Source organism: Chroicocephalus ridibundus, chromosome 6 (assembly GCF_963924245.1).
Source record: "Chroicocephalus ridibundus chromosome 6, bChrRid1.1, whole genome shotgun sequence".
Classification (NCBI taxonomy): Eukaryota; Metazoa; Chordata; class Aves; order Charadriiformes; family Laridae; genus Chroicocephalus; species Chroicocephalus ridibundus.
The window spans coordinates 76,315,116-76,332,883 of NC_086289.1; the positions used below are offsets into that span (position 1 = coordinate 76,315,116).

The window sequence follows — 17,768 nt, forward strand, 5'->3', positions numbered from 1 at the left end:
TGGGAGCCATAAATAGTTAAATCTAGCGTAAGAACATTTGGCAAGACTCTTAAAGGTAGAGAAGGCAGAAGCCCATAGCATCTGTCTCTGCTTGCCAGAGCCCCCAGAGGTTGCTGCCTGATGGGTAGTTCCAGCGTTTGTCTGAGCTGGTTTGAAGCATCCCAAGTTACGGTATTTATGCATAACTGCACATACTTTCAGTGCCTGTTGTCTCATCTAAAGATTACTGCCATGCTTTGGCTTCTTCACTGCTGTGTCACAAGTCCAAGGGGTGGGAATCCATTTTCTGCTGGATTTTACTGACATACTTTATCTGCCTTGTTTGCTTTTAGGTAGTGGAATTCGACACGCCGTCTGCCCTTCTGGCCAACGAGAACTCGCGCTTCTATGCTATGTTTGCTGCTGCGGAGAACAAGGTTGCTGTCAAGGGCTAAAATTCAGGGCAAAGTCACTTTAATTTTGGAGAGCTACACTCTCTGCCTGTGGCAGGCCAGCTCTTCTTCCTCTTCCTCCTTCGAGCAGATTATTGCCTTTTCATCTTTTAATTTTTAGCACAATGTGTCAAGCCAGAGAGATTTTTAAAACTGCGTCAGAAGAATTCTTCATGTTTTTATTATTGTATTTATTCCATAATCATATTACTAATTTTTTGTTATTAAATGCACTCTACAAATGGCTCAGGGAGCCATAGTTATAAATGTATCAGAGGCCTATAATGAAGCTTTATACATGTAGCTATATCTATACATAATTCTGTATATAGCCTATATTTACAGTGGAAATGTAAGCTGTTTATTTTATATTAAAATAAGCACTGTATTAATAACAGTGCATATTCTTTTCTATCATTTTTGTACAGTTTACGGTACCAGAGATCTGGCTTTGTTATCGGACTGTATCAGACACCATTTTGTCTTTTACAGTTGGTCTTTTCCTAGTGCTGGATTTTCTGTGTGTCTTGAGTGGAAGTGAAGCTTTGCAATAGTGTCCTTTATTGTCACATCTTTGTCGTCTAGCGCAGGGGAGAAGAGCTCTGTGGTGTAACTCTATCGCATTGTAACTTATCAAAGCTATTTGGAGCATCGCTAGTGTTCACCACGCCGGCGGCTGCTGCTTCCCATGATGCTTTCCCAAAGCAGGGTTTTTAGTGATCTCCTGAGTGGAGAACCACTTCTGGGTCACAATAAGGCCTCATATTTTCTCAGTGTCCTGATACAGTATTTCTTACTGTATCAGCAAGGTTTATTTTAATGCAAGCAAGCCCAAGCTCTTCCTGCTTCGCTGATCTAACACAACCAAAACCTAACTGTTCATGAAATGATCTGTAATAAATTAATCGTAAGGTTCAAATCATACCCTGTATGCTAGCGGGAAAGCCTTTTCAGAGTTGCTTCAGCTGACTGACTCCTTTATCTTGAAGCTGCCACTCCTCAATGGCTTTCACTGGCACGGGTCACACTAACTCTTTGTTCTGCTCACTTATACTAAGGTTGAACAACATCAATATTTCCTGTTTCTTTATTGCACACTCGTTAAGGAAACAGTCCCCAACCCCAGGTCTTCTGGAACTTTAAGCAGGTTCCTGTTGATCAGGATGTAACACTGGTGTAGGACATAGTTTTCTTACTGTAAAGAGACCTACCTCAGGTTACTAGGTCCTGCGTAGTACGTTGCCGTGATCACTGTACACCATCCCTGTTTTACGGGACCTGTGGCCCAGGTGGGCACGGTCCGCTCCTATAGTAGCCGTGACTTATTGAATGGTCAGCGTTGCATGTCTTTGTCAACTTGGACATTTTGTAGCCTTAGCATGTTTGCAAAATGTCTCATGGAGGCAGAAATCTGAAAAGTAAATAAAACTATTTTGGGTTTTGTAAATTTTATTGACTTAAGTGGTTTGTTTTGGGCAATAAATCACTTCTCACCTTTTTGAGCCCTGGAAGACAGTTTTTGCAGGCTGGTTCTTTTATTTTTTTACTCGTCTATGCATTGTGGACTGATCTATCTTCCTTCAGAGTGGAAGCGTTTCTTTAAAGGTGTAGTGCACAATTTTTGTGCCCTACAGCATGGGAGTGGCTTGCAATATATGCATGTTTGTGTTGAGTAGTACAGGCAGCAATAATTTATAATGCATGTATTCAAGTCAAGTAGCACAGGGGGAGGTCAGATGGAATACAGAAGATCCTTCCTAGGCTCAGATTTTTCCACTTTCTTTACCGGCAAGCATTACTGTTTATAATGTGACATGATTGCAAAGTCACAGCAACAAGCACTTCTATCTACCGCTACCACAGGCAAATCACACATTAACAGAGCTTAGACTGCAGCTTGGAGATAGCAGCACATAAAGCATCATTTGTTGTAGTTATTCTTTAGGAAGTTTTTTTCCCAAGCAAGCATTAACTAGCACAGATCTTACCCTGGTCACAGGCCTGCGCCCAAAAGTACTCTGTCAGGGACTGGCCACTGCTTTGTTCAGCGTTACTCGATGGGAGGAGCGGAGTGTCTGTATGTTGTGGTTAGGACAGGGAGAAGTGGTAGGCCTCTCTCCAAAGAACACCCAGCTAAGTGGGGGTTTCTTTTTTCTCAGAAACTTGAGGACAAAAAGAAACCGGGGAGAGTCATGAGGGAGCAGGGGTGATAGGCCAAAGAGGTAATGAACGCCCTGCTTCCTCCCTAAAAGCAGAGCTGGGTAGAATGTGAAGACGAAGGCTGAACACCTTAAGGGGAAATGCATCTGCCTAAGACTGTGTTTAAAACAGCTCAGTCAGTTGTCACGTGCGGCTCTGTCAAGGACAGGATTGTCTTGGGCCCTGCAGAACTGAGTTTACCCCACAAACTTCAGTATTTCCCTTGAAGAAAAAGGGCTAATGTACCTAATTCTCACGTGCCACTGGGGTCAGAGCACGGCTTCATTTGGCAGCTAATGCTGAGCTAATGGCAGTCTGGGCAAAAAGGGAGCCGTCCTGATCTTGTCCTCCTTCTTCTTCCAGGCTGGGAGTTCCTTCCACTGTCCCGATGCCAGCAGTGGCTCTTGCCTGGTCCAGCAGTGACCCAGTTCAGAAAGCTAACTTGCAGAAAGTTCACCCTCCAAAAGCAGGAATGCTGCACAAGAAGGAGACAGGAAGGCACACCTGGAAGGGAGGTGAAGTGGGGCTGCTCTTTTCAGTAGGTGCGAACTGTAACGCTAGCATAGGTGCGCGAGGAAACCGCGCTCGGGATCCCCTGCACCAGACTGCTGCTTCCCAGTTACGCTCTCCTAAAGAGGTGAACGCTTCCCTGCTGCTTCAGCGAGCTGAAGTGGCTCAACGAGGTGTCAAACAGGGGCCTGCGGTGGAGCAGGCAAACAGCCACCTGCGGGCAGCAGGGATTAGCTCAACCGTTTTGTTAAACCTTAGTGCCGGCATTGTTACTTTGGAATTAAGGAGACAGACTGCCAGAGGGAAACGTTCTTTCTGCTATAATCGCTTATCTGCTTCATTTGGCGCTTGTCTCACAGACAGTACAGAAGTATTGCTTCTCGCATGGGTAGCAGTAATTCTGTTACTGGCATTCGTCCTGAACCACAGGAGCAAGCTGAGGCCTGGCCCAGGGCCCTGTCACTGAAGTGGAAGGAAGAAGCATCAGCATTTACAAACCAGACTGAAATATCTGTATCTTTGAAGCATTCTACAAGAGGCTGCTGATGATGGGAATTTTCAGGAACTGGATTGTGCTTTAGAATTTAGTGCAATATCCCGGAGGAGACTTCATCCTGCGAGGAGTAGAATAAGACTGAGATTGGGATGGAGGCTTTCCTTAAAAAGACCCTACCCAAAATAGCACGGAGGTAACACATCCTCCATAGTGTACAGCAAAGGCTGTGGCCCAAGACCAACAGCTGTGCAACTGGAGAGAGATTTGCCTGGGATAACTGGATTGCTGTATTACCCTCAGGAATTTCAGTTGCATCAGTTTTGGTTATTCGGTCCAAATCCAGAGTGCAGATGGTCCCGATTCATTGTCCTAAGGTTAGAGACTCAGAGAGAACCTGTTCCTGCTCATCTCCTCTTCCTGGTGAGTGGAAACATTGTACTTGCTTGGGACTTCAATCAAAACGCAGGTAGGATTCTTCTAATGTTACCCAATGGAGTTAACGTGCAGCTGGATGGAGGTAATTAGGCCCAAAGTCAGGCCCTGAAGTTGTGCTGAGGGGACTCCGCCATTACCTGCGGTGAAGATCCTGCAGGGTCACGTCCCGAGGTTGCTGGGGCTGTGTTCTGTGTATTACTGCTAGGTGAAAGCCAGACGGAGATAAGCAGTCTTAGTACATCACCGGGAACAAAGTTTGAGATAGCACAATTATTTCAAAAGGCAAATGGTATGAGTGAGAGAAGGTACTGGAAGGAAAGGATAAATGCAGAAAATCTGATTTATAAAAGGAGGGTGTGGAGAGAAAAGGTGGGAGGACAAAAAGTTTCTCTTAGTTAGAAGGGGATTGGGTGAAGACAAAATTTGCTTCTTGAAGATGCTTCAAAAGAACACGCTGAAAAGATGCAGGGTAGCCGTAACGCCCTCCTCCACCAAAGAGCTTTCCTGAATGCTGCCTTGTCATATTTTTTTTTTTTACTGCAACTGGAGTGTGTGTTTTACTACCTATAAGTAATTGCACAAAGGTTTGCTTCATAGTCCCAGCTTCAGGTCAGTCTAGGATAATACTGTGACTTGTTTTACTCTGGGTTCAGCTGGAGACAGCAGCCACGTTGTGCTGGGGCCACGGTTTCTGCCTCGAGTGTGACAGAGTGGAAACTCGACTGGAACCTGGTGCAGACGCTGCTGTCAGGCTTGTGAGGCTTTTACAATGTACCCCTGTGGGTTCATTAAACCCACAACCGTGTAATAAAAGTTCCTGCGTCATCCAAAAGATGTGCCTGGGAGACTCATCGGGTGGCTCAGGTAGGCAAAGCCTAACAGTGAAAACACCCAAAAGTACCCGACATGAGTGTCGCACGTGGGTACCACGAGGAGTCCGGATCACGGTCACTCCCGCAGCGCCCGTCTCTTGCCGGTGCCCGTCGGAGAAACGAGCGGGTGCATAAAAATGATCATCGGGTGGTTTCTGCCCGTTCCGATGTAAAAGCGGCAGCGGACGGCGTGTGCCCGGCCGCCGAGCGCCTCGTGTCTGAGCGGGCCCCGGGGGCAGCCGAGGAGGGCGGGGGGCGAGACCCGGGGTGCCGGCGGAGGGACACTGCGGGGGGACACTGCGGGGGAGCGCGGACTGGGGAGGGGGAGCTGAAATAGGCACCGGGGGGGTGCGGGTCCCTGCGGGGCGCGGCGGTTCGGGGCTGTTTCTGCTGGAGACGGGGAAGGCGACAGTGAATCGCTCCGGCGGGGGCGGGGCTGGCCGGCAGCGACCTGCGCGGCGGAAGCGGGGTGTCGGTCCCGGGGGCCCGGGGCACTCGGGGGCGGGGCGGCCGGACCGCCCGGCACGCGGCACGCGCGGACGCCCCCCGCTGCGCGCGCAACTGTCGTCCGGGCGGGAGGGGGGGCGGGGCTGCCCTCGTGCGCCCCTCTGCGTGGCGCCCCCTGGCGGGCGCGCCCGCTGCCGGCTGTTCCGGGCCCGGACCCTGCGCTCCCTCGGCCGGTGCCGCGCGGGGCCTGCGCGGCCCTTTCCCCCCCCACCGCCCTCCCCGCCCCGGCCGCTCCGGCCGCCGGGGCCTCCCTCCCCTCCCCGCCCGCCCATGGATTTCACATAGCAGCCGCCGCCTCCGCCTCCTCCGCTCCATGGCGGCTCCGGCTCCGCGGCCGCCCGGCCTGTGCTGCTGCCGCAAGGGGTCCGCGGCAGGGCCGGAGGCGCCGCCGGCCCCGCCGCCTCCTCCCGAGCCGCCGCCGGACGTGGCGTCGGCCTCCAGCTCGCAGCTCTTCAGCCTCCGCCACCTGCACCTGGGGCTGGAGCTGCGGCCCGACGCGCGGGCGCTGGCGGGCTGCCTGGTGCTGGAGCTCTGCGCCCTGCGGCCGCAGCCCCGCGCCCTGGTGCTGGACGTCCACCCGGCCCTCCACGTCCTCTCGGCCGCCTACCGCCGCGCCGCGGCGGGGGAAGCGCCCTGCTCCTTCGCCTTCTCGCCCGCCGAGGCCGCCGCCGCCGCCCCGGCCCCGCTGCCCCCGCCGCCCTGCCCGCTGCCGCCGCCGCCCTGCGCGCCGCCCTGCGCCGCCAGCCCGCCCTCCACCGCCACCTTCCTCTCGGCGCCCTGCATCGCCGCCGGACCGCTGCCTGCCGCCGCCGCGCCCCCGGGGGAGCCGCCCGCCAGCCCCCCGCCCGCCGCCGAGCCGCCGCCGCCGCTGCCCCTCTTCGCCCAGTCGCCCTGCGCCGCCTGCCCGCTCGGCTTCAGGGTGGACCCCTTCACCGACTACGGCTCGTCCCTCACCGTCTCCCTGCCCGCCGCCCTCCAGCCGCACCAGCCCTTCCAGATCATCGTCCGCTACACCACGGCCGACGGCCCCGCCGTGAGTACCGCGCTGCGGGGGGGGGGGGGGGGGGGCGCGTCGGCGGGGCCGGGCCGGGGAGCTGGAAGAGGGGCCGAGCCCCGGGGCGGCCGGCGGTGCCCTCCCGCGCCCCCCGTGCCTTCCTCATATTTTTCCTCCTGCTGTAATTGACCATCGGGGAAGCGCCCTGGCCCTGCAGCAAAGACGGCGGCAGATGCTTCGCTGTCAGCCCCTCCTTTTATGTCCCCTCCTCGCCCGGCAGTCGCCTGCCGGCTTGTCAGCAGCATCTGGCCCCTGCCCGGCCCCTGCCCGCCGCCACCGAGCCCTGCGCGCCCCAGCCGCGCTCGGGGGTGATGCTGCTGACGACCCACTCGCCCTCCCTTCTGCCCCCGTCGCCGTGGCCCCCAAGGCTGTTCGCCCCGAGCACGACAGTCGTTTTAAAGTTTTTTGTCCTTCGAGGGCGTTGCAGTTGTTGGCGAGGAGCGTGGACGTTTGAAAACTCCTGCCTCGACCGAATTCTTCGGACGAGTTGCGCAATCCGCAAATACAGGAGTTTCCCTGTGGGTTTTGCCAGGTGCTTACAAAATCAGGCCTTGTGCACCTAGGCTGATGTTCCAACAAGCCATGGTCCGGAGCTTTGAAAAGAGCAGGGGGAGATACTCTCCTACAAGTTATCTGCTGGAAAAAAGGATGAGAAATGGTCCAAAACATCCATTTTGATGTGGCCAAGGGAGGTGCTTCCTTGTCTGTGTGGATCAACCTTCCTCAGTAACAAGGTGCTTTGTAAATTCTGCCACTTCTTTTCAGCCACTGGTGTTTAGAAGCACTTTGTTCCTGACCTTTTTGGTGCTGTCTGTCAGATCTTGTGTTTTTTAAGAAATTATGATAGGGAAAATGCAAAGTTATCACTGGAAAGCCAGTTCTTTTTGTTACTGCATAGTCTGTTCAAGTTGGGAATTATACTAATGTGATTTTCATCATGTGGTTCATTGATCAATTTCCAAAAGGAATGGTTTTTTTTTGAGAGTCTTGCAACTTTGATGCCTCTGTCTTGCCTGATGGAGTTGGCTCTCAGCCTGCTGGTTTGGTATTGCTGGTGCATTGGTTAAAACCAGCAAATGTGTGGATCCATTTGACTATTACAGCATATTTAACAAGAACAGGAACTGAAGGTATCAGTTTCATGCAAAATAACCCAATAGCAACTTATATACTATGCCTTTCGTTACCAAAGTGTTCCTGAATAGAATGAGTTTGATGGATCTTTTCCTGTCTAATTTTAATACTATATTGAAGCTTACAAAAGTAACTTCATCCTTAGAGTGATCTGTATAGTCTTAATGCATTGGCTCAGTGGGAATAGTGAGTTCTGCTTGAAGATTTTTTTTTTTTGACAGAATTTTCCTTCTATTAGATGATGACCTTTTAACACGCTGGTCCTTCCCTAAAAGTGCAAAAAGGAGATTAAATTCTGGCACTTCTGAAATTGAGATAGTGAGGATGTTGCACCTCTGGAACTCCTGGTTTTAATATTGCCTTGTACGATACTCGCTGTAGTTTGTCTGCGCTGAAGAGGTACATGGGAGATGTCTTTAGGGCCCACAGTGTGTTCAGAAGATTATGTTCTTTATTTTTCTTCCAAGATCTTACGAAGAAACTTATTTATTTTGTCCAAACTATGCCTTGTTTATGGTGGGAAGGCTTTAAAGCTAATTCGGTGTTGCTGTGTGCTCTATAATCGTTCTCAGTCTGGCTGAGCCATTCCTCCCAAAGTACACGATAACATAACTTTCCTCCTCTTGAACAAATTGTTTTATTTTAGGCTAGCCTGTGCTCTCTCCAGAGGTTTGCAAGCCCTGTTGCCAAAGGGGCAGACTGTCCTGCTGTGTCTATGGGGGAATGATCTCGGATGCAATGGAGTACCGATCTGAGGCTTGGCTTTAGGAATGGTCTGAGAACCCCTGGAAGGTGCAGGGCCCTGATTGACGTGATGTTCATTTAGTCTCACCTTGCGTTAACGTGTTGCCTCCCTGGCCCTGCACACAATCCAGCGTGAACGTTACATGTTTGAGGGTGCTGGGAGCATGAGTGGGGCTTTTTTTCCATTCCCTCTGTTGTTTGTCTTTCTTCCCCTGGGTCAGAGGTGAGCTAGCTATTCTTCATCCTGTCTTCGGCAGTTTTTATTGTACCTTTAATGGCGTGTACTGCTTCAGCTGAAATGAAGCTACAAGGGCTAGCGTCAAAAGATTATTGATGGTTACAGTGTCAGGGGCACGCACTGCCCTTTTCAAGCGATACTGAAAAGTAGAAGCGGGCGTGCTGGCTGGCATAAATCGTACCATGCTTCCTCGCTCACTATTGTAGATTTTGGCTGGCAAAGTATTTGTCCTCGAGTAGCACCTGTTCTAGCCCTTCATGTTCAGCACGCCGAACTATTTTTTTTGGATCCAAAGTCACTTTGTGCTATTGTAGTGCTATCTGTTGTTGCTGTTTTTCAGCCTAGCATTGCATTTTAATAGGGATCAGTAACCCATGTGTGTGTTAAGCGTGAACGGGTTTATACTCATGTCTAGTACATTTCCTCGCAGTCCCTTTTCTCTGCACAAGTGAAGCAACTTTACAGCGTTAGACCTCTCTCCTAAAAGATATGTTTTCTTTGGCCTTTCTCTGAATATAATCTTTTAGGTCAGGGTTTATTTTCTGTGGGACCTATAAAACAGTAAATTCATGTTACAGTGCAGCACGGACGTGTTGGCAGTAAAATCAGCAGCAAAGATAGTAGTCTGTTTAAAATTGGAAACCTGTTGCCTCGATACACTTGGTTTGAGCCATCTGGATCTGTTATTCCACCGTCCCATTATTTCTCATGTGGAAGAAGGAGCCAAGATCTTTCGTTGTTTGATGGACATTGAGAGACAGCTGAGAGATTAAATCTGCCTTTCGCAGAACATTCCAGCTCCCTGTGCTGTTAGGAAACCATATGCTCGGTACATCACCAATTCACTTCACCAGCGAGACTGTCATAAACGTTGTGTGTATCTCACGGTGTGGGCTGAAGGCACACACCAACCAGGTGTGTCAGTGACAGCAGTCCTGCTTTTCCTCCCCTTCCTCTCTCTCATCCCTTACTTCTTGGTCCTACAAATACTCTTTCATAAGACTTCCCCCCCCCCCCCCCCCACCTTCCCCAGGGAGAACAATCTGCAGATGCAGTGGGTCTCTTACCCGCTGTGTCACGCCTCTGATTTGGCAGCGCACATGTTAACACCAGTGCTGTTTTCTTTCCATGACAATCTTAAATGCAAACGCTGCTCTGTGTTCTGGTATAAAAAAGGATAGCATTTCCTTATCTTCAGGATTTAGCAAAAAGGACAGCCCCTTTTGCGGTGCTGGAAACTTCCCTGTCATTCCCTTAGCTTTGTCCCAACTCCTCAGTCCTCCTAGAGTGACTTGCTGTCCTGGGATGCCTCGCTCCGGCCACGTCCCCCACATCTCAGGTGTGCAGTTTACTTTGTCCTCAGATGGAGCGACCTGTTGTTTGTCTGGAACAGAAGCTGTGGCGTTGCAAGCTCTTCTCGGGAGCTTCATCGATAACGCGGGTACAAACGTGGAGAGATTTAAAATTGTGAAAGAGGCTTAGTTAATTGTCTTTGTCATTTGCCGGATTTGGGTAAAAGATCATAATCGGAGTCAATAAAAATTATATTCTTGGCAGGTGTCTTATAAAGTGTGAGCTTCTTTGCAGTATGTGGGCAGGAGGAAACTTGCCCTGCCCAAAGCCTCTGTTCAGCATAGGAACTAAGCAGCAGGGTTTTTTACTTGGAAGTGCATCATACAAGAGCTTTAACGTGTGAAACAGCTCTCCAGTATACATGAAAAACTAGACAAAAATGATGAGCATTACGATGATGAGACACACATTTCCTAAGGGGAGCACAGAAGGGATTTGGATGTAGAGTGGATGGTACGGCCCCAAATACTGCTCTGTCCCTGTGCCCTGCTCCAGCCCCGCTCCCTGCGCTCCTTTCTGGGACACTGCTAATACTCGTTTTCCCCAGTCCATAGTCCTGGCTCTGTCCGGCAGCGTAGCCTGATCTATTTATATTACGGATCTATTTATATTGTTTCGGGATAACTTTCATCATTGTTCCAAGTGCATCTGGAAAGAGAGACGGAGGCTTGCCGTGTAGCTGCAGACGTTAGGAAACAGGGGAAAAAAATACTTCATCCTCTGCAAATGTGTTTTCCCTCTTGGCCTGTTGGGCTGGTGCTTCATTTAACTTCAACCAAATGTCAAATAAAGGGGGACTGGTTGAAAAGAAATTGTCCTTAGTTTATGGAGTTTCTTGTAAACAAGAATCAGCTTTCAGTTCCCCTTTGCTTCCTGCTTATGTTTTCTTCCTGCGCTGGTCAGGGAGAACTTCCCGTTATCTCTCTGCTCTAAAGACATAGTCTGTCAACCCTTTTCCCTTCCTACTCTAGTGGTGCAATTTAGGTCTGGTGATGTCTTGTCTCTCTGTTTTCTTTGTTAGCCTTTTCTGCCTCTCAAAAAGCAAAGGAAACAGAACCTTTTGCAGGTGAGTCTCTTCAAGCAGGGTGAACAATGCAGACTGTAAGTCAGATCTTTTGTGATACAAAGCCACTGATCAGAGGAGTACTTTTACGTTGGCATTGGGGCAGATCTTTAACAATTTAATTTCTGAGCCTTCTTGCTGGATCTTTAGAAAACTACTACCCTGGAGTAAAACGTAGCACTTGCATTTTTACGTGAATGTGTGTTCTGGGGGGAAGCTATTAGTTTCAAACTGTGGGTTTTAATGAGACGTGTCCCCAAATGCCTTCTGGAATGGTTGTCTCCGGTTCCACAGCGTCACATCGCAGAGAAGACATTCACTGCCACGAAATGCAGGTAACCATGGAGTGGAAATCTGTAGCTATGTAGTGCACCTCAGCTGTGACCTGGGGATTTGGCAAGTGATAGGCTGAAATGCAGCACATGGTCTGAATAGTCGCATAGCCTTAGCCCTCGTGGTGTAAGCGAGGCAAGGTTCGTCAGAAGCCGTGCTTTAACCGTGTTTCTGGCCCAACAGGCTTGAAACAGAAGAGGGTAATTTTAAAACAAATTTCAAGATGAGAATGCTGCTCTGAGATTCATCTTACTTCTAAAAGGTTTTAATTTTGTAATGCCTCCCACCTAAAAAAAACCCCATTTGCCAGTGGAAGCGTGAAGTGCTGTATGAATAACTGAAAGCTCCTGCCGGTATGTTTCTTTTCCTTGCCTTCCACTGATCCCCAGGGTGCTGCTGAAGCGGAGGATTTGGGAGAGGAGCACGTTGGTGTCTGAGGAGAAGGGTCTAAAGGCAAGGGAAGGGGATAACAAAGAATAACCTTATAGCACAGAGGTAGAGAGAGAAAACTTTGACTTCCAGAACACAGAGAGGTTAACTAGGAGACAGAATTGTAATATGCCATTAAAACCAGAGCAGATATAGTACCCAGGCTTGTCTTCTGCAAGTATTCCGTTGCTTTCTTTTGAGAACCAGAACAGAACTAGTGTCTTCACCGCTATTCCCTGAATTCAGCTTTATTGGTTGCTTTGATCTAAGAATTCAGCAGACTCAGAAGTTTTATTCCTTGTGCTTGACTGTTCCCAAGTCTTCCAGTGGTTCCAACATTATTACAAGTTTCACAATATTTGATACTTTCCATAAAAGTTCAGCTCCAGAGTTCTAGGATTACAAGAAAATCCTTATTTAAAATTGTTCTTTCACTTCAAAGTTGGAGGCAGGGAGCATAAACATTACATTTGAAACAGAAAAACAAAAAAGGCAAATAGCTGCACTTTTTCATATTATTCTTAATCTGCTCTAATTATTTGCTGAGGGCCTGACTCGTGATTTATTTGCTGTTTGATACTGAAAATCGATGTGCTCAGTGGTGGGTTTTGTTGGTTGTGGGTTTTTTTTTTTTTTGTGACCACCCAGAATCTCCTTATCCACTCTGTAAAAAGAGGCCTCCGGTGTCATTGACCAGATGTTTCTTACATATACTGACTTTTTTTTGCATTCTGTCAAAATGTTTGATGCTTCAGCCAGAAGGGCAGTGTCAGGGTCAGAGATAATGTTGTGTACGCTGCTCAGCCTCAGGGTTTTTGGTTTGTCGGTTTGAAGGGGGGAGTGTTGTTTTGTTTTTCTTTTTTTTTTTTTTTTTTGTTAGTTATTTGCAGCTTGCGCTACCTGACCCATGCTACTCCTGTTCATGTTGAGTTAAAAACACAAAGATATTCAGAGTACTCCCTCTGAGATCAAGGTTGTCTGTATGTTTGGCGGGGACTTGTTATTAACCAAGCAAATTGATACAGCAGAAATAGCGAGTGGCTGGAGGGCACTATGTTGTGTGGCACCACTCGGTGTTCAGACAGCGAGAAATTACTCTGAGTAGCTGCGGCAAATAAACATGAGTAGAAACATGTATTGTTAGAAATTGAAATGTGCCCTGTGCCAGGTATTCATCCAGGGAGCCAAACAGCCGAGGTGTTTCTGCTCCTCCACAATCCACTTGATTTCAGGTTTTGTTTTTTGGCAGTTCATCGTTGTGATTTTTCTCCCTTTCCCTCACCTCCTCTTCACATCGTGTTTCAACAGATCTGGTGGCTGGATCCAGAACTGACGTATGGCAATGCCAAGCCATTTGTCTTCACGCAGGGCCACTCCGTGTGTAACCGGTCTTTCTTCCCCTGTTTCGACACACCAGCGGTGAAATGTACCTACTCGGCTACTGTCAAGGTAGGTGACCAAAGGGCTGTAAATGGTTCATGGAGCACTTAGCTGCTGTTAATTTGTGAAAGCATGGTTACATTGTGTATGTACATATGATATAAAATATTCATTGTGACTTTTAGTGTTATAAAAAATACTGGATTTTTTTAGATGCTGTACTGGTTCTTGGGCCAGGATCGGGGTACTGCCACAAAGGCAGCTCTTGCCTGTCACACTTGGGTCTTGCCGTCCCTGTACTCAATGCTGAAAGAATAATCATGAAATGGATAACATGAAAGAGAGAATTTGGCCGGTCACTTCCAATAGTGGTTATTGATGATAATACTCAACTGTATTTTTTCAATTCTTGAAAGAAAGAACGTGAAGTTTTCTGAAAGCAGCATCAAATAATGTTGGATTTTGTGTAGATGAAATAATTTGATATGTGGGCACTTTGGAGGGAGCTGGCGAAGGAACCCATGCGATGTAGGAGGAGTAATATTTTTGCTTGGTATGTTTTCATGGGCTGGATAGATTGTGGTATAGAAACCCCACAGAAATCTTATATTTTGTCTTATCTCAATTATTGTTTTTAATGTACATCCTCTTAGGCATAAACGAAAAAAAAATATTAAGGAGAGATAGAATCGTAGGGTTGGAAGGGACCTCTGGAGATCATCTAGTCCAACCCCTCTGCCAGAGCAGGGTCACCCAGAGCAGGTGGCACAGGAACACGTCCAGGCGGATATGTGGTGTAGTCATTCAGCTGTGATCATCTAGTGAGTTGATGTGTATGCGCTTGGTTTTCCAGGCTCCAGCAGGCATACAGGTGTTGATGAGTGCCACCCAAAGCACCTACTTAGAAGAGGAAGGTGTATATCAATTTTACATGGAGTATCCAGTTCCTGCCTATCTTGTGGCCCTGGTGGCAGGAGACCTTATACATGCAGACATAGGTCCAAGGTAAGTTTGGCAGTGAGTTGATTCTGCTTTTTGTGTCTCTGTGCAGTGCTTCAGGTTATAAGTAGTAAAAATACTTTTGAGTCATTTATAAGGGAACAGTTGGGACCACGAGCTGGGAGCGTTCAGCGTTTGAGGTTTAGTTGGGCGTAAAGAACTGCACGGCACTGCACTGGCAAAGATGTTTCCTTCTTTCATAAATGTTGCCTATTGTCCCCTGTAGTCATTACAGCTACTTGCCTTGCCTCATTGCCTCCAGGGGGCTTAAGGGCTCTTTGATTCACTCTTGTCGTGTATCCATGGAGCGTTAGTCTAAAGAAGGCCCGGGTCTGATTTGAGACCTCTTAGCACTATTACCATACATGGAAGCGTGGTGAGAAGTCAGGCTGTTTTTTCTAAGAGATAATTCAGTTTGCTGAAGTATTACCTGATGTTTTCTGACAGGAGCAGAGTGTGGGCAGAGCCTTGCCTGCTGCCAACGGCCATCAGCAAGCTTTCTGGCATGGTTGAGCGCTGGTTGACTGCTGCAGAGAGTCTGTATGGCCCATATATATGGGGAAGGTGAGTTTAATAAGTCTCCCAGGAAGGTGTAGGGGGGACAAAATAACCTTGAGAAATGATTGTGCTTTCTCCCTACACTAGCTATAGCGGGACAAATGAGCCTCTCAGCTGGCAGCACTGTAGTAGTTGGAAACAAACTCTGGAGTGTTGTCTTTGCAAGTGGCAGAGAGGACCGTGGAGCCATGGTGGTGTTTTGCCTGGTATGGTGGACAGAACTGGAGGTTTCTAAACAATGGATCTTCCCTGAGGAGTGAAGGTGTTTTATACTGTAGTGTTTTGTGATGCAAGTCCAACATTGGGCTGGACACCATTTAAAGTGTATGGCAGTTTTATCTTATTTATTTTTACATGTTGTACTTGACATATGATATGTTCATTCTGATATGCCTGTGGGTGCTGAAAACCTGACTCAGTACAAATTCATTGAGAGCCTCCGTCCCTGAAAAACAAACACATAGTTTCTGAAGTTAAGTTTGACTGTGCATTAGAGTGAATGTTTTCATTCTTTGTATGGGAGAAGATGTTTGCAAAGGCTTCCTATATTTATTTGCTAAAGGTAAGCAGGAAGAACGTGGTGGTGTTAACTTCCAAAATGTAGCTTGAAATGGTCTGAGAACAAGGCCCAGTGTGCCAGTGCTGATCACTGATGGAGAAATTTAGAAGACAAAACAAATAGTATTGTTACATTCTGAAGCAGACAGACTACAGTCATTTTGCTGACACTGCAGGTACACCAAATCAATTAATTCATTTGGTAGCTTCCCAGCCTCTCTCTTTCCTGGGAGCCTCTGGGGACTTTGACACTGTGTGTGTGGGTAGTGTATGTAGAGTAAACTTAGCGTTTCTGGCTCTCGGATATACAACTTGTGATGAGTTTGCATGTGTGAAGGGAGCATGACGCTTCTGGGAAGTGCTGGATATGCTGCACATGAAAAGACTGTCTAGTTTTACATACAAACACGAGCAAGTCCTTGGCCAACAGGATAAACTCTGTCATCCCCTGCTCAGAAGAATTAAGCACCAGTGGTCTAGAAAGTTTGTTTCTAAAGTCACAAAAAACCCTCAGAAGAGCCTTCCCTAAGGAAAAAAAATACAAAGTTTCTGTGTATGTCTTTTGAAATAGCTGTAAATTACCTATCTCCTCTCTCTCTTCTCTCTCCCTAATTTTAGATATGACATTGTTTTTCTTCCTCCATCCTTCCCTATTGTTGCCATGGAAAACCCATGCCTGACCTTCATCATCTCTTCCATTCTGGAGAGTGATGAGTTTTTGATCATTGACGTCATTCATGAAGTTGCCCACAGCTGGTTTGGAAACGCAGTCACCAATGCTACGTGGGAGGAGATGTGGCTGAGCGAGGGGCTGGCCACATATGCGCAGCGCCGGATCACCACTGAGACCTACGGTATAGCTGCAGAAATGTTTCTCCGTGTGATGTGTCTGACCAATAATTGAGAGTCGGCTGCATAGAATATTTGCCTTGGAGCTCAAAAGTCTGTAGGGAGCTAGTTTTTTTTTTTCTATTTCTGGAGCACACACGTCTCCAGACTTTGCGTTGAACATCTGGATGCCGAGTCTGACGTTGTCTTGGCTTTGGGTGGAATCAATACCTGATACGGTAATAGGGGCTTTGAACAAGGTGCGTTAGCATAGCGTTGTAAGGACGTTTGTAGGAACTTCGGAACTACTGTTGGGTACCAGGCAGGTTTTCATGTGTCAGAGCAGGGAGAGCGGAGGATGTTTCAGAGGAAGATGTAAGAAATCTTGTGGTTACATTGTGAAATAATTATTCTCTGGACAAGTGTCTTTCTAATCTTGATCAGTTAGTAGCTACCTGCTGTTGGAAAGAATGATGGCAATAGCCCTGGTTAAAAAAAAAAAAAAAGTACACGTCTACGTAGCTGTCTGTCTATCTGTTTGAGGCTTCCTGTAGAACTGTACGGCCCTGCCTTTGCTTACATCAGTGAATTTCACAGGTTGGTTGTGTGGTACTTTCTTTAGAATATATAAATAGTAAATCATTCCTATTGCTTTTCAGTTTAATTGGACTTTTATTGAAGTGAATAATGGGAACGTACATTTCTCTAGTTTGTTGTGTTGTGTTCTTAAAAGCCTGTACCATGTGTATTCTCATGCGTCTACTGTAAATAATCTTGGAAAAATTTTGGGAAATCTCGGCAGCGAGAGTGTTCAGGAGAATGCCTTTGTTTTTATTCATGTATATTGTTTTTGGAGATGAGCTGATGATAATGAAGTTCAGAAAAAGAAGTGTTCTGAGCGTATATGGAGATATTATATGTATATTATATGTCTTTGAAAGCTGTTTTATGTTGAGTAATTCTCAGTAGTTAGGACTGTTCTTATAAGGCACGTTATGCATGGCAGTAACATGAATAGTCCAGAAGATACTGACCTGTTTTCTATCTCATCGTAGTCTGTCCTTGCTGATTTTTGGTCTATTCGCTTGAAATTCTGAACTGATTGTTTCAAGAAGCGACTGTTCAGGAAACTGAAATGCCTTTCCCTGTGCCATTCATTCATGAGCTCCTCTTGCATTCCATTTTGTTTCAAGGACATACCTCTGCTCTGAGTCTTGCCATTTCTGATGTAATCTCTGGAGTATCTTCTGCTGTTAATAAAAAGGCATCTTTGTAATTACATTGTTTACAGAAATTGGAGTCCCGTGACCACCACACCTCTTGGATCTTGCTTAATCCTCCTCCCGTTTGTCGCTTGAAGTAATCACCCTTAACACTAGATATCCTGGTTCTTGCTTTCCCCTGTGAAGCACATATGCCCCTTTCTCTACCAGTAGGGGTTCTTCTATCTTCCAAATACATCCTGGTTCTTAGTTCACATTTTGCTTATATCGGATTCCTCTGCGTGTGCATTGAGACTCTAGGATTGTATCCGTGTAACAACTTTTCAGCTTATCGTTGAACGCTTAGCAAAGAAAGCTGAAGTAATAGTGCTGGATAAGTGCCTTCTGAATCTGAGAATCCATTTCCTGCAGCTTTTTACATCCG

At 47.5% G+C, this 17,768-nt stretch overlaps 1 protein-coding gene across 11 annotated transcripts in view; it reads left to right on the forward strand.

The window, feature by feature from the left end:
• ABCC5 (ATP binding cassette subfamily C member 5) overlaps nucleotides 1-17,768 on the forward strand; it is a 75,244-nt gene that overhangs the window by 45,691 nt on the left and 11,785 nt on the right. For 4 of the 11 annotated variants that reach the window (XM_063337567.1, XM_063337568.1, XM_063337573.1 and 1 more), the window contains 2 exons: nucleotides 333-416; nucleotides 2,994-4,923. In XM_063337567.1, the coding sequence (XP_063193637.1) occupies nucleotides 333-416; nucleotides 2,994-3,053 (144 nt within the window). In that variant the 3' untranslated portion in view covers nucleotides 3,054-4,923. Of the gene's footprint in view, nucleotides 1-332; nucleotides 1,882-2,993; nucleotides 5,137-5,314; nucleotides 6,484-13,106; nucleotides 13,248-14,031; nucleotides 14,184-14,624; nucleotides 14,742-15,911; nucleotides 16,148-17,768 lie in introns of those variants that run through there. The other 7 variants (XM_063337578.1, XM_063337575.1, XM_063337572.1 and 4 more) reach the window with 7 other exon arrangements.